Raw genomic sequence first — 16,583 nt, 5'->3', positions numbered from 1 at the left:
CCGTCCCGGCGGTGACCTTTCCACTCCCCAACTGACTTTCAGCTGCTTTTTTTCACTGCCGTTCTTTTACGTGTTTTTGACATTTCCCTTCACTGTGCCTTCTCCCTGCTTTTGCCACCTCTGTTGCCCCTGGGACAGGGCATTAATCCCCGAAAATGCCGTTCCCGAACGGGAGCCCTTCAAAATGCGGCTGTCTCCTGCCCGCCATCACCGGAAGTCTGCCTTTTGCTCTATTTCTGATTACGCTGAAAGATTTTGCAGAGCTTTTCTTTTCAGGAAACTGCAAGTTACTTTTACATTATTAAGGATGAGAGAATAAAATAATAAAGGTTAAAATCACACTTATTTTGTGTTATGAACATAGGAATAGCAAAGCAGATGAATGCCAACCAAGGCCCTTTTTGACATTATGTCCAATTATCTTTGCTATTGAAGTATTTTTGCACAGCACCTTACATGTTCACAAGCAGTTTAAAAGTGCATGAGAGCCTATTGGGTAGTTTTGAAGTATATTGTAATGTAGGTGAAAATGGCAGCCAGCATGCAAAAAGCAAGGTCCCACCAACCACCGATATAAATGATCACATAATCTGATTTACCGGTGTTGATAAAAGGATAAATGTTTGCTAGAAAACCAGAAGAATTCCCCTCTGCTCTTCTTTGAATAGTGTCATAGACTATTTGAGGGAAAATTGAGAAGGCAAAGTTTTTTTAAAAAGAAGGTATTTTATCCCAAATACATGTAATAACAGCAAAATATAAAATACACCTTCCATAAATCACAGTCAGCAGTTTGTAAAATTTTCCCATTTTAGCCCCATCCCCCTTCAATAAACACCTCCTCAAATAGCGTCATGAACAACCCCTATTGGAACTCGAAGCCCTCCTCTGACCCCCTCAACTCAAAGTTAATCTTCTCCAACCGGAGAAGGTCGCTGAGAAGGCAGAGTTGATGTAGGCACTGAACAAGGGTGAGCCAATAGAGAATTTGCATTTGAATGTTTTCAGTGGATGCCTTATTAAATGATAATAGTGAAGACACCAAAGTATGCCTGAATAGTATTTTCAGTTTGCCGCGTTTGAGATTAATGGAAGTCTGGGCACAGATAGGTGCTTTGCATTGGAACAGTGGACTGTCTGCAGAAATTACTGAGGCAGTTACTACTTTTGATTTTTTTTATTTGAGGGACCTTCGCCCAGGGACATGGGAATTTGGATAAAATTCACTAAGAACCATAAACGTAAAAAGGTGATGGAAACTATGTTACAGCTGTTTGTGTTTAGCTGGAAAATATTGACCTTCGTAATAAGGTTCCGTCCCATATCTTTGTGGATACTATTAGTTGCATGTTGCTTTGATGCATAAATCCATCACGTGCGAGGGGAACAGCCATTGAAAGCTACATAGGAGCAGGAGTAGGCCATTCAGCCCATTGAGCCTGCTCTGACATTTAATATGATCATTGGCGTGATTCACTGGCCGCGTTGCGCTCTCGCTCGAGCGCGGTGCGGTTGGTGAATTTCGGGAGAGGCCTCTCCCAGCAGTCTTCATGCCTCGCAGGACCCACCCAAGTCCTGCGAGGCGTCCGAGTCAGGACCCCGCCCACATGGGGCTGGACCAAACGGCGCACACCAAAGCCGGTTTTAAACCAACTTCGGAGAACTTACCCAGGATCCATCGGTGTTGCGGGATCCATCGGCCTCCCAAGAAAGGCCTGCAGCCAGGCACCATTCAGCACTGGTCCACACAAATGTGGATGAGGCGGAACGGCACTCAGGGGGTCTCCTGAGCCATCGGACACCCCTGGATGGTCAAGATCAGTGCAGGGGGGCCCCATGGCCCTCCCCCTGGAATGTGGGCACCTTGGAACTGCCTCCCTGGCACTGCCAAGGTGCCAGGGTGGCACTGCCAAACTGGAAAGAGCACTGCTGCCAGGGTGCCAGGGCATCAATGCAAGGGTGCCAAGGTGGCACTGCCAAGGATCCAGCATGCCCATGAAAGGAGAGGGGATGGAGGGGGGGGGGTTGAGGGACGGAGGGATATGACAGCTAAGTAGGGGGCTCCGAGAGTTTGGGGGGGTAATGGGTGGGTGTCCTGGGACGGGAGGGACCTGTAATTGAGTGTGGGGGGCATGAAGAGAGGGGACCCCTCAAGGACCCCATAGTGGGGTGTCCTCACTTGAGGGGTGTGGGGTGGTGTCCATGTGTGTGGGGGGTGACATTGCCCATGGGTGGGGGGGGGGGGGGGGGCGGTGGGTGTAGGGGACCCTCAAGCTCACTTCGAGATTGGGGCACCCTTTCAAAATGGCAGCCCAATCTCAGAGTTCAGCTCCCAAGCGAGCTAAACCGGTGGGAAACTCCCCAGGGCCCAAAAAGTGACTAAGTGTCATTGAATAGTGGTGGGGAACTCGCCAGCAGAGCCGGCGGGAACTCCCTGAAGATCCCGCCACAAATGAACTTAGAAATTTTAGGGAGAATTGCACCCCATGTCTAATCATCCACTTCAATCCCATTTCCCACACTATCCCCATATCCTTTTATGTCATTGGTATTTAGAAATCTGTCAATCTCTGCTCTAAACATACTCTGCTGAGCCCTCTGGGGTAAAGATTTCCAAAGATTCACAACAGAGTAAAACAATTTCTCCTCACCTCAGCCCTAAGTTGCTTCCCACTTATCTTGAAATTGTTTCCCCTAGTTCTAGATTCCCCAACCAGGGAAAACATCTTACCTGCACCTACCCGGTCTATCCCTTTTTGTAGGTTTCAATGAGATCACCTCTCATTCTTCGAAGCTCTAGAGAATACAGGCTCAGTTTCCCCAATCTCTCTTCATAGGACAGTCCTGCCATCCCAGGAACAAGTCTGGTGAACTTTTGTTGCACTCCCTCTGTGACAATAATATCTTCCCCAGTGTAAGGGGCTAAAACTGCACACAGTATTCCAGGTACGGTCTAACCAAGGCTCTGTACAATTGAAGCAAGACTCAAATCCTCTTGCAATAAAGGCTAACATTCCATTAGCCTTCCTAATTGCATCCTGTGCTTGCATGTTTCAGTGATACTGACGATGACACCAGGCCCCTTTGTACATCTACACTATCTGTTATCCTGCCATTAAGAAATACTCTGCACATCTGTTTGTCCTATCAAAGTGGATAACTTCACATTTTTCCACATTATATTCCATCTACCATGTTCTTACCCACTCACTAAGTCTGTCCAAATCCTCCTGTAGCCGTTTTACATCTTCCTCATAACGCGCATTCCCGCCTAGCTTTGTGTCATCTGTGAACTTGGAAATATTATATTTGGTCCCCACATCCAAATCCTTGATATACACTGTGAACAGCTAGGATCCAAGTACTGATCTTTGTGGTACCCCACTAGTTGCAGCCTGCCAACAAGATATTGAACCGTTTAACCCTCCTCTCTATTTTCTGCCTGTTAACCCATCCTTAATCCATACCAATATATTACCTCGTATTCCATGTGCTTTAATTTTGCGAACCAACCTCCTGTGGGATTTGATCAAAAGCCTTCTGAAAATCCAAGTATACAATGACCACCAGCTCCCCTTTATCAATCCTGTCAGCAACATCCTCCAAAGACTCCAACAGGTTCATCATACATGATTTCCCATTCATAAATCCATGTTGATTATGCCCAATCAGATCATTGTCATCTAAGTGTCCATTTATTATATCCTTTATAACAGATTCCAGCATTTTCCCCACTACTAATGTAAGGCTAAGAGGTCTGCAGTTTCCTGTTTTTCTCTTCCTCCCATCATAATAGTGAGGCTGAATATGCTACCTTCCAATTTGTAGGAAACATTCCAGGATCTATAACATTTTGGAAGATAACTACCAAATCTCCATAGCTATCTCTTTCAATACTGAGATATCAGGTCACAGGGACTTAGCAATCTTCAGTCCTATTAATTTCTTCAATACAAGCTTCTAATTACTAATTTTCTTCAATTCCTCATTTTTGTTTGTGCCTTGATCTCTACATCTGAGAGATTTCCTGTATATTCTTTGGTGAAGACCGACACAAAATAATCATTTAGTTTCTCTGCCATTTCTCTGTTCCCTATTATAAACTCTCCTGACTCTGCCTGTAATGGACCCACATTTGTCTCAGCCAAGCTTTTCCTTTTTACATATCTATAGAAGCTTTTAAAGTCTGTTTTTATGTTTTTTGCTTTTTAGATTCATATTCTATTCTACATTACTTTATCAGTTTTTTGGTTTATTCTTTGCTGTATTCTAAAATGCTCCTAATCCTCAGGTTTACTACTATTTCTGGCAACTTCAAAGGCCTTTTCTTTTAATCTTGTACAATCCCTAGCTTTCTTTGTTAGCCACAGTTCACTGACTTGTTTTTCAGTTTTTGTGCCTTGAAGAAATGTACAGTTGCTGTAAACTATGTCAACTATGTTATAATTATTTAAAGACTATCCATTGCCTCTCTATTGTCATACCTTTTGAAGTATTTCCCCAATCCACCTCAGCCAATTTGCCCCTCATACCATCATAATTTCCTTTGTTCAAATTTATCACCCTGGCTTCATATGCTCACTCGTCCCGAAAGGTAATTTTACAAGATTATTAATTAGACCTTTCAGCTTACATAGCATTAGCTCTAAAATAGCCTGTTCTCTAGTCAGTTTCTCACCTTACAGCTCCAGAAAACTATCCCTAGCATACTCCAGAGGTTCACCCTCCACATCATTACTGCTCATTAGGTTTACCTAGTCTACATGCGGACTGACTATGCCCACGATTATTGTATTACCCATGCTACATGCTTCTCTAATCCCATGATTAATACCATACCCCACCCTGTTTGATGATCTATTTAATAACTCTTACCAACTTTAGTCAAGAAGATAGATTGGCGAAGTTGGAACGCTTCTCCTTGGAGAGGAGAAGGCTAAGAGAGGATTTGATAGAGGAGTTCAAAATCATGAGGGGACTGGACAGAGTAGACAGGGAGAAACTGTTTCCACTCATAAAAGGAGCAAGACCAAGAGGGCACAGATTTAAAGTGATACGCAAAATCAGCAAATACGATGTGTGAAAAAGTTTTTTTAAACAGTGGTTCGGGTCTGGGATACACTTCCCGGATATGTGATAGAGGCAGGTTCAATCGAGGCATTCAATACGGAATTGAATGATTATTTGAATAGAAACAATGTGCTGGGATATGGAAAAGGTGAGAGAATGGCACTCAGTCATAATGGTCATTTGGAGAGCTGGTGCAGACATGATGGGTCGGATGACCTTCTGATCCGTATCAATTCTGTGAGTCGGTTAGCTGCCCCTTAATGTCTCATCCCCCATCACTATTGCTCTTCCATTCTTCTTCCTCCACTCCTATGCGGCTGAGCCACCCAAGATGTCATGGACTTCATATTCAGCTTTGTTTACAGATTTTTCTGCGACTCATAAATGTACTGAAGTCGAGTATCTGAAGATTGTCAAAGTTAGGTTAAGTCACCTTCATAGTAAAGTCTCATTTTTAAACTTGTTCTGATAGTGGAAATTTCTGTCAAAATGTATGGATGCCTGCCCGTTGAACACTTTACTGGTCTCACTTTTTAGATCACTTCTTGATTAGTAATTGTCCAGTTCCTACTTTTTATTTTTGCCATGAATGTTCTCATAAGAAAATTTAGCAATAGTCTCACTCACCAGCCTTACAACCATTTATAGCCAACTACACAGCTGCAGATCCAGGTGCATTGACATCATTGCAACTCCTTTTTGCACCGAATGTACCGGTGGTTTTGCTTGCCTCCTCACATGTTGTGGATATCTTATGCTAATTAGTGACATATTGAAATCAGTACTCAAATAATTCACTGACCATAATATCAATTAAATTTGTACTGTATAACTTAATTACTGCATGATATCAGCAAAGAATCCCTGGTCTGAGATGTGACAAAGCTTTCTTTTTTAAATGTTTTTATTGTTTTTCACATTTCATGTTTCACACTTCAGTTCATAAATTAAATTACATGTTGCAAACCCACATAACAGAAAACAAAAAAAAAGCCCTCTTCCGACCCCCGGGCAGCAAAGTTTATTTTCTCTGGCCTGAGAAATTCTGCCTGGTTGGACAGCCAGTTTGCAGCTCTGAGTGGTGCTGGTGATCGCCAGCCAAGCAGGACTCTCCGGTGGGCAATTAGGGAGGCAAAGGCTAGGGAGTCGCTCTTGCCCCCCCCCCCCCCCCCCCAATAAAGAGTGTGGGCTGCTGTAAAACCCCAAAGACCGCCACTTTTGGGCAGGGCTCCACCCTCACCCCCACAACCGTGGACATCGCCTCAAAGAAGGTTGTCCAGAACCCGACAAGTCTGGGGCAGGCCCAGAAGATGTGGATGTGGTTGGCTGGGCCTCCCTGGCACTGTTTGCATTTGTCCTCCATCTCCGGAAAGAACCTGCTCATTCGGGTTTTGGTTAGGTGCACCACCTTTAGCTGCATTAAGCTGAGGCCTGCGCATGTGGAGGTGGAGTTCTCCCTGTGCAGTGCTTTGATCCAGAATCCTCCCTCCATCTCTATGCCTAGTTCCTCCTCCCATTTTTCCCTTGTCTTGCCCAGGGATGGGAAGCATACCTCCTCCAACAGTCACCCGTACAGGTCCCCACAGTTCCCCTCCCTAGGTTGCCCATGTCCAACAGTTCCTCAACTACTGAATGTTCTGGTATCTGCCCCTTCTGGGTACCATGTTCCTGGTACTCATCGATGCATGTTCGAAGTGATATCTACGGGACAAAGACGCCAACTTCAACTGCAACTATTGAGAAGCTGCATCACTCCTTTTGTCTACATGGTTTACCTGAGATTATGGTCTCTGACAATGGAACCGCTCTAACAGCACAAATTTCCGAGGTTCACAGATCTGAACTGCATCTGACTGCTCTCTGGCATCCTTTGTCAAACGGCCTTGCCAAAAGAGCTTTCCAGACCTCTAAAGTTGGTTTGAGGCAGTTGTCTGGAGGTACTTAGAGTCCTGTCTTTCCAGATTCCTTCTGAGTTACTGCACAACACCAGAGACTACTGGTTCCACAGCATGAGAGCTGTTGATGAAACACTGTTTGCGCGCACATTTGGATTTGGTGTTTCCCAATTTGGAGGGGAAAGTGACATTTTTAAAAAAGCAATCAGAAAATAAACCACAACCTACACAGGAATGAGTGTACATTCAAAGTAGACAACCGCATGTATGTGCCTAACTTTAGAAGTGGACCATGCTGGACTCCAGGAGCCATCATTTCAGGAACTGGCCCACTGTCATTTTGAGTTCAAGTTGAGAACAAAATAGTGCACAGACATGTGGATCACATTCGAGCAAGAGAAACGTCCCAATGAGATCAACCTGTGACTTATGTTTTGTTGTCAAACTCTGAAGTGTGTAGTTGCCCTACAGCTGTTATTCCTGATACATCCAATTAGCTGTTGAATACAGAACCACCAGTTCCAGTGGATCATCTTTTTTCTGAAGTGCTAGACTCCACTATTCGAGAACATTCCCCTGGTAGAATGGTGTGACTCTGACCGTTCCTGCAGAACACCTCAGAGACGTGATTTGTAGAAGAGGAGAAGTTAAAGCCAAGAGGCATTACGAGTGTTGTGTAGTTTATAAACATAGCTGAAGCAGGAGGAAATGTAGTAATCTGATTGGTTGCCCATCCCTCATGCCAATCAACAAGTGGGCAGCACCAGTGGCAATGAGCCTGTAAACATTGCAATGTCTTGTGTTACGATCCTAGTTGATGTTGTAACTGGACAGGAATATCTTAGAATGGAACACTGGCTCAAAAGATCGTAACTTTAACTTATATTAATAAAATGTTGAGGAACAGAGTTACAGGACCGCTAATGAGTTTTAACAAGAAAAAAACATGTATTAAACATTAAAAAATTGGATTATGATGCTCCATTATTTCCTACTTATCTTAACAATTACACACAAATTTCAAGATTAACATGGATTACAACATTCATCTTAAACTACAAGGGTCTCATTAACACACAAAGTCCCTTTTAAGTACACAGGATGACCATGGCAAGACACACTCCTCTCTGAACTCAAATGAATGTCTTTGGATTTCTCCTCAAAATCTCCCGATATTATTCTTATGGTGAGCCACCTTGTATCACTGAACTCCGAATTCCATCCAAGTGATTTCAAATTCCACTTTCAAATCTTCTTTTAAACTATGCTTTCCCTCAGTTGCTTCCATCACAGCAGATTTTACACCTCTGCCTTCAGGTTTACTTTGTCTTAAAAGCTTTTAAACAAATTCCGAGGTCTAGCCACCGATTTCCACAGTTATTTCAAATAATGTCTCCCAAACTAGCCATTTCTCACAAACTTTAGCACTACTGTAGATATCTTTCTGGCCTCTCACTATCCAATGCCTTTTCAACTCTGTGACTTTACTGAACAGTAATCTGTCCTGGTCCCCAGTTTCCTCTGTTCTGTTAACTCCAGACTTCTTGGAAACTTCTCATCATTTCAGAGTTTCCACAACTAGTTGGACTTTAGATTTCCGGCATCTGTTTTCTTAACCATATCTCAATAGTATGACTTTTCTTTTAGCAAGGCTGAGAGAGACGTTCCCTCTTTAGCCTTTTAAAACTAACTGTTTCTAGCAGAACTGTGAGAGCTGCTTTCTCTGTCACTACCTATCTACAACTTCAATCAAATTAGCTAGACTAAACCTTAAAAGCTTCTCTACCTTATAAGGCCCCAGTTACTAAGCAACCATTGCTGGTTTATTTACTATTCATGATGTAGCCCTCTCTAAGCACAATATAATCACAGTTGGGATTGATATCACCCCCCCCCCCCACACACACACAAACACATTTGTCCAACATAAATCTAACTATAGGTTTTACCCTTCCAGGCATGCAAACATTAAATTAAACACATTTAAAATTTTGGGCTGGATTCTCTGCAGCCCGACGCCAAACTCGCGACCGGCGCCAGGGTGGAGAATCCAGTTTGGCACCGTAATCGGGCCCAGCGCCAGGGAGTACGCTGTGCCCCCTGGGGGCCATTGCCAGAGACCCGCTCAGCAATCCTCTGCTCCCGACCGGTCGAGTTCCCGACGACGTGGAACTATCCTGCTATTGCCGCAGGATGCTCGCGTGGTGGCTGCGGACTCGGTCCACAGCCGCCCTGGTCGGGGGTGGGCGGATCGGAGACCAGGGGCGGCCTTATGGGCAGCCGGGGCATTAATGTGCGGGGTTTGAGGGTCGGGCACGTGGCCGATCGGGGATCTCTTTCTTGGGTCTGGCTCCGCGGTCTGAGTCCGGCGTGCGGATGTGCAGCCTCTGACCCGGAAGTGCGGGGCCCGTATCTGCAGCAAAAGCTGCGAGATTCACTCCGGGTCCCTGCTAGCCCCCTGTAGGGAATTCGTTTTACTTTTCTGCAGGAATTTCAGGAGTAAAACTCCACCGTTTTGACACTGGTGTGGGGACATTGTCTCAACAATGAAGAATTCAGCTCATCATTTAACCCAATAAACCCCTTAAAACTAACTTTGTTTCCTAACAGTTTTGCTGATTTGTTTGTTTGCACCAAACCTACTCCTGCTGAAGTTATAACAGAATCTATGGAGGTCGAGCTCTCTGACACCAATATGGTAAAATGGGAATCTAACAGTCTGCGCCCCTACTGAAAATTAAGTGATAGCCCGAAAGAAGCAAGTCTTGGGTGGGGGGGCAGAAGGATAGTTCCACACAAACTCCCTCTTTTTACAACTCTTTCCACTCTCCTGAGAAGAGATTCTAGGTCTAGAGGAGAAGAGGGTAGCTTCCCCATGCCCTCCTTTCTGTTACTGAAATTACATTGCAGAAAACCCCTATCTAATTACGAGTTTACTCTCACGGTCACAACCCTGTCTCTTTGCTTCCACCATTTTTTTCATCTTCCTGAATTGGAACATATACGATCCTGAGGGGTCTTGACAGGGTGGATGTGGAAATAATGTTTCCACTTCTGGGACAGTGTAGAACTAGGGGTCACTGTTCAAACTTAAGGGATCACCCATTTAAGACAAATTAGAACTTTTTTTTCTCTGAGTCTCTGGGGCTCTTCCTCATAACACGGTGGAGGCAGAATCTTTGAATATTTTTAAGAGGTAGATTCTTGATAAGGAGGGTGTGAAAGGGTATCAGGGGTAGGCAGGAATTTTTTATAGACTCCCTATATTGCAGAAGGAGGCCATCCAACTCACTTGTGTCTGCACTGACACTTCGAATGAGCACTCTGCCTATTTACGAGTGTCCACCCTGCCCTTTCCCCGTAATTCCATACCTAATCTGCACATTGCTGGACACTAAGGGACAACTTTAGCATGGCCAATCCACCTAACCCGTGCATCATTGGACTGTGGGAGGAAACCGGAGCACCCGGAGGAAACCTACGCTGACACTGGGAGAACGTACAAACTCCACACAGACAGTCAGCCGGGTCCCTGGCACTGTGAGACAGCAATGCTAACCATTCTGCACCGTGCCGCCCCTATGTGGGGTTGAGATTAAAATCAGCCATGATCTTATCAAGCAGGCTCGAAGGGCCGAGTGGCTATTCCTGCTCCAAATTCATATGTTAGTATGTTCACTGCCCTGTCCCTTCCCTTCCCTTCCTATCTTCCATGTCTCTGTCATGCACCCTGTCCATTTTCCATTCTCAATTTCCCCCTCCGCCCCAATATTTTCCCCTTACTACACTCCACCTTGATATCCCATGTTCAGCACCAATTAGTCAATTTATTAAAACATATAAGGAAGAGCTCTGTTGATGAAGCTTGGATAAATGTAAATTCTTACATTCATTATTATATATATATTTAATTTGTTCAACTTGCATCTACCTGCCTACCACTCTAACGCAGCGTTCATCCATTTATTTTAAATTACCAGGGCCCATCATTTCTGATCTCAATGAGAAATAATAAATTCTTTACCCGTCAGTCTGGCCTCAATAAAACTCGAGATGGATTTGTAGGCATAGCATTAGTTATTTTTATTCGACTTGCAAGTCTGACTCGTTTCACAAAACCCAGAACACAAGCAGTCTCCTAGGTCTACAGAATCGAGTGTTTCGGAAGAACAAAGCAATCTCTACCAACACATTCAAATGGTATCAAGTTTCACATACACAATTCCCATAGGTCATCCTATACCCCCCCTGACCTGGCCAGACATCCTAATTGGCTCACTTCTCATCCCTTCCCCTGGCCTCTTATTACCCAGCATCCTTTTCTTCTCATACTCTAAACACCCCATCCCCCCTCCTTTGCCATGCTCTCTGAAATCCTTTGTCTGTGAACTAACATGAGTTAGACCGGCCTATATCTACATTACAGTAACTAATATCTTTAAAGTAACTATTTTATATCACATTCGTCATCCAGAGGATTGTATCCCGGAGGTCGTCCAGAAAATGCACTGGGGGATCCCCGGAAAGTCGCCATGCAAGAAATGCACGAGAATTGCCCGGGAAGTTCAAACTTCTGATGGGCAATTATCCTTCACTTGGGAATTATCCGATATTCCGATTTTAAATCGGAGGATTCGGATGGTTCTGACTCTTCGCAGAAGAGTTCCCTAGGGAAAGGTAGAAGAATTAAATCCACTTTGAACTCTTGAGTAACTTGTACTGAACCCCAACTCACAGCTGACTTACCTTCTGCCCTGCGACTACCCCCCCCCCCCCAACACCTCGACTACCCTCCTAATCCCTTCAGCTACCCTCCTGACAACCCGCTCCTAGCTACCCCACACCTGCCCTACATCTCCCAAAGCCCCCGACAGACCCCCCCCTCCCCCAAACCCATACACCCTGCCTCCCAACACACCAGGCTGACCATCTGCCCCCACCCCCTCACCCCACCCATGTCATCACCACCATGTTTCTTTCTTCCTTTCCGCCCCATTCTATCCACTTACCTTACACACTTCTCCTTGGCTTCTCAAAGTGGCTAAACTCACCTGTTGTACAGCTAGTGTCATTGTTTCTTCCTTTCGTCCGTCTTTGCTGCTCTAGACTGAAGGTCAGGAACCTGCTGCACTGCACTTTTCTCACCCAGCCCGAATCAGAAAGTCAGCTCAATATGTATTCCAGTGTAAGTAAAAAAGGGCGGAATGTCATTAGACTGTGATTACCATCCTTCAAAAGTTTGAGCCCAAATATCACAACTTGGTGTGTGTTCACTGCTCCAATTCTAATATTAAACAGGATTCTTTGATTGGGTATCTATAGGGTGGAATTCTCCGTGTGACTCCGCCTCGCTACTGCTGCCAGAGAGGATGGAGAATTTGGTGCTTAGCCCAATCTCCGTTCACTGCAGTGGGCGCGATTTAACCAAAATGTTTCTAAGTGTGGTAGCGAGGGGGAACTGCTGCAAACTTCCCGAAGCTCGAACCGGCAAGGCCGTCACCGCTATAAAACGTTAATTGCCCCCCCCCCCCCCCCCAATAATGGCACAGGTGCTCCATCATCTCCTTGTTGAGGTGGAACCTCCTTTGGCACACACTTCCGTCATATGTTCGATACCTGACACTATGGTCATCAGCGGCCTCCCCCTCTGGGTCCCTCCCTGGTCTGATGGGTTCTGGGACGGGGCCCTGCACATGGGCTGCCACCTCGAGTCTCTGTCTCTGTCGACGCTGCTGCGGCCTCCTCCGGTGTCTGGCCACCTGACCTGCCAACAGCACCACGTGGGCAGCTTCCACAGGGTCCAAGATATCGTCCATTGCGTGTAATAGCTGTAAGGAATTGGGAAAGGGTGAGAGACTGCAACCAGAGGTGTCCCCCACCACGGGGCCCATCCGACACACCCTGCCCATGCAACCCCGACTGCAGCAGAGGCCCCTGCTCACCAGACACCACACCCTATACTCCAGACACCCACATGTACCATTGCCTCGACATGGCACTGGTACCCTCCCCGGTGCACACACCCGCCCTCTGGTCACTGAAATGTCCCCGGTGCTGTTTGGATGTTGGTTGCTAGGTCCATGGTGTTGCCTCCCGCAGTATTCAGACACAATGTCCAGGCATTACGGTCTGATTGGGATGCTAGGCAATAGCTCCCACATACTACATGGCCTGCCTATCCACTTGGGAGGTGTGAGGTGCTCACTTAAATACGATTGCCAATTCCCAATTAGCAATAGCCTTCAGCCATGCGGCCAGTTATGGGTGGTCAATGGACCCGGCTGGATGGGGATGTCCCAGGATCAGGAACACCCGAATCAGGGGCAGCATGGCAGACCCGCAAGCACTGAGACACCGATCGTCCCCACCCCCCGCCCAGCCAGGTCTATGGCTGCCCCCCCCCGATGGTAGCCCACCTCAACAAGGCTGGCCCCCGGGGACACCCCCAACCCTCCTTCCAAGCACCGGGGCAGCAACCCCAGTGCCCCCATTGCCTGTGAGTGAAGAGCTACTCAACTCCTCAGGTCTCCGCAGCAGCCCTTCTGCCAGCTTCACGTTTTAAAAAAGGAGTAGCAATCGGTGCCTGTGTGACCACTTGCTGGGGAGGCCATTAGACCACAGGAGGCCGTTAGGTGGGGTGTCGCTCCCATTAATTGTATGGAGATTGGCCTTAAGTGGTGACTATTGGTTTTTCGCCACGCACCGGCGGATCCTGATTTCGCCAACAGGGGCGGGCCGGTTAGATCACAAACAGATCGGCGCCCGGCACAGTCATCGATTTTGGCCTTCCCTGCAATCTAATGTTGCGCTCTTGCTTAAGCGCAACGCAGCCATTAAATCGCACCCATAGTTTCTAATTCAATAATTTATTGTTAAAAGCTTGGGACATTCTGTTTAATTAAAGGTGCTATATAATTGCAATTTTTTTTAGTTTAAATGAAATTAGGTACTACCTACTTTTATATGATTGGATAATTTGGAAATCCAAGCCAATTTTGGAAATAAGCCCTTTGAATTCTAGGTGCAGCAGAGGGATCAATGTAGCTTAAAAAGGAGATTGGAGAAATGAATAAAACGATGAAATCAAAGAGTTACCAAACAGAAGAGAGAATATGGGGAACATGATGAAACCCTGTAGAAAATATGTATCCTGAATACAATGGGTGGAGGAGAGAACTAAATAAAGTAAAAATATCATCATCACTTGTGTGATTACCTATGGTTTCAGTGTAATAGATATGTGATTTTCACAACAGATGTGATGTGATCCTTGCACGAAATGTGATCTGCTTTTGCTTACTCTGAAATAATGCTGTTAAATGTGTATTCTTTACAAAGACAGATCATTTTGCATTTTTCTAGCATTTACAGGTATTAAACAAAAATCTATACATCATATTGATATCCTGGAAAAAGAAAATGTGAACAATACAGACCCTATAATTACAAAGGATATAAATTGTGGTAAGATATTACTGTAATGCTTCCTTTGTTAATTTAATCAAATTAAGCAATAGCTGATTGGGGATTTATGCCTGAATTAGGGAGTTAGTGACATTAATACATTTCCCCTGTATAATAGGAAGTAATTTTACTGTTACAATTAGGGACTAGAGCCCCGCAATTCTGCCAGAGTTCAACCAGTTTCCCGCAGTAACTCCAGGGGTGAGCACAGAACCCGAAGGTTAATGGTGTAATCAGATTTCACCTCATTTCCCTGGGCATTTTGCACATGTCCCATCAGAGTTATAGCAGGCAAACTGGTCGAACCTCAGCAAAATTTCAGGACTCAGAAATCACCTCACTTTGCATCAACTAACATTGACAATTTTTGGGATTTATGGGCAATTGATCCAGTGAAAAGTATTGTTCCACGTAACGTCCAGACAGATCGTTCCATACATGAAAACAAACATAGGGTGTACATAAATACACAATGTAAGTACATAGACATTGAGATGCTGCTGGTTCAGTTTCTACTTGAAGGACACTTTGCTTCAGCAAGAGAACCATCTTGTGTATTAATTTGGGGGTTGGGGTGGGGGGAAAGCTCCAATCACAAAATCCATTGTGCTGGAAGGAATTATGAACTCACCTATTTTCCTTCTCTCTTAATTCAGGAATAAGACTCGTAGCTATTGTAGTTCCAATTGTACTTTCTGTCATCCTACTGTTACTGGGAATTTACATTTTCAAGAGTTTAAGAAAGTAAGTAATTAACATACAAATTAACATTTTCAAGAGCTTAAGAAAGTGACTGGTTGTAAAATTTAACAGATATTTTTCTGTAATTTTGTCGATTAACTGAAGGGAGTTACTGTATAAAGAGCAAATAAATCATTCTTTTAAAAAAGAATGTTTATAAACATCCAGAGTCTGGATGTTCCAGCTACTGTTCGGGTTTTCAGCTCCTCCCAGCAGCATTAACATTTGCTTCAGTGGACGATTATTTTAACTATGGGCAAGTCAGTTTTAAAATGTCCTCTCTTGGTACTAGCTCTCCCGGAGAGCATGTTGTCATTTTGAAGGTCCAGGCAGATCTTTAACCTAGTCCTCAGTAACTTTGTTTTTGTGGGGTAATAAAGACACAAAGAATTGACTATTACTATTCTCCAGTTAGACATCCTACAAAATATGGCATAGAAATCATGTAAGCAGCATGCATTTTCATAGACAGCCGTTGCACTAGATTTTCAACATTCTAATAATGGCTTTTCTCTTGCAGCAAGAAAACAGAAGATTCTGTTGGCACTCCCAGTCAAAAAGCAGGTCAGAAACCAGGACTTGCATTTATATTGCACCATGCATTGTCTCAGGATATTCCAAAGCACTTACAGCCAGTCATTTTGGAGTGTAGCCATTGTTGTGATGTCAGATACATCGCAACCAGGTTGCACAAAGCAAGGTCCAACAAATAGCTGTGTGATGGTGACCAAAGAATATGTTTGTAATGATGTTTGAGGGACGAGTATTGGCTAGGACATCAGTAGAACTCATCTTCTCTTCAAAATATTATCATGGGATTTTCTATATTCTTGAGAGAAAAATTGAGACTTTGGTTTAAGGTGTCATGCAAAAGATGACAGTGTAGCACTCCCACAGTACAGCACTGGAATGTCCGTCAGATTTTATGCTCACAAAGGGGCAGCACGGTGGCGCAGTGGTTAGCACGGCTGCCTCACGGCATCGAGGACCCGGGTTCAATCCCAGCCCCAGGTCACTGTGCATGTGGAGTTTGCACGTTTTCCTTGTGGCTGCGTGGGCCTCACCCCACAATCAAGATGTGTAGGGTAGGTGAATTGGCCACACTAAATTGCCCCTTAATTGGAAAAAAGAAGTTTTAAAAAAGATTTTATGCTCACATCTCTGAAAAAGGAATTGAAGCCACAGCCATATGACTCGGACGTGACCATGCTGCCAGAGTTTAAGCTGCTAAATCTGCAGTGACCCACAAACCTGCATTGTTACAAAGATAAAAAAATATTAGCCAGCAGCATGTTCTTAGTTATAAAATTGCTGTTTGCATATTTCATAGAGAAAATACTTTCATTTTCCATAATAGATCAGCTTAATATTTGGAAGGAATTAAAATAATTGTTGCTAGGATTCTCTGATGCT

At 44.7% G+C, this 16,583-nt stretch overlaps 1 protein-coding gene across 4 annotated transcripts in view; it reads left to right on the top strand.

Annotated features, from left to right (window-relative positions):
- The window catches only part of dcbld1 (discoidin, CUB and LCCL domain containing 1), a 193,371-nt gene that overhangs the window by 167,028 nt on the left and 9,760 nt on the right, over window positions 1–16,583 (top strand). For 3 of the 4 annotated variants that reach the window (XM_072499405.1, XM_072499402.1, XM_072499404.1), the window contains 3 exons: window positions 14,328–14,429; window positions 15,086–15,173; window positions 15,691–15,734. In XM_072499405.1, coding sequence (XP_072355506.1) covers window positions 14,328–14,429; window positions 15,086–15,173; window positions 15,691–15,734 — 234 coding nt within the window. The remainder of the gene's footprint in view (window positions 1–14,327; window positions 14,430–15,085; window positions 15,174–15,690; window positions 15,735–16,583) is intronic. The other variant, XM_072499403.1, reaches the window with a different exon arrangement.

This window comes from Scyliorhinus torazame, chromosome 4 (genome assembly GCF_047496885.1).
Source record: "Scyliorhinus torazame isolate Kashiwa2021f chromosome 4, sScyTor2.1, whole genome shotgun sequence".
Classification (NCBI taxonomy): Eukaryota; Metazoa; Chordata; class Chondrichthyes; order Carcharhiniformes; family Scyliorhinidae; genus Scyliorhinus; species Scyliorhinus torazame.
Note: the sequence above shows the minus strand (reverse complement) of the source record. Positions and strands in the feature narration are given on the sequence as shown.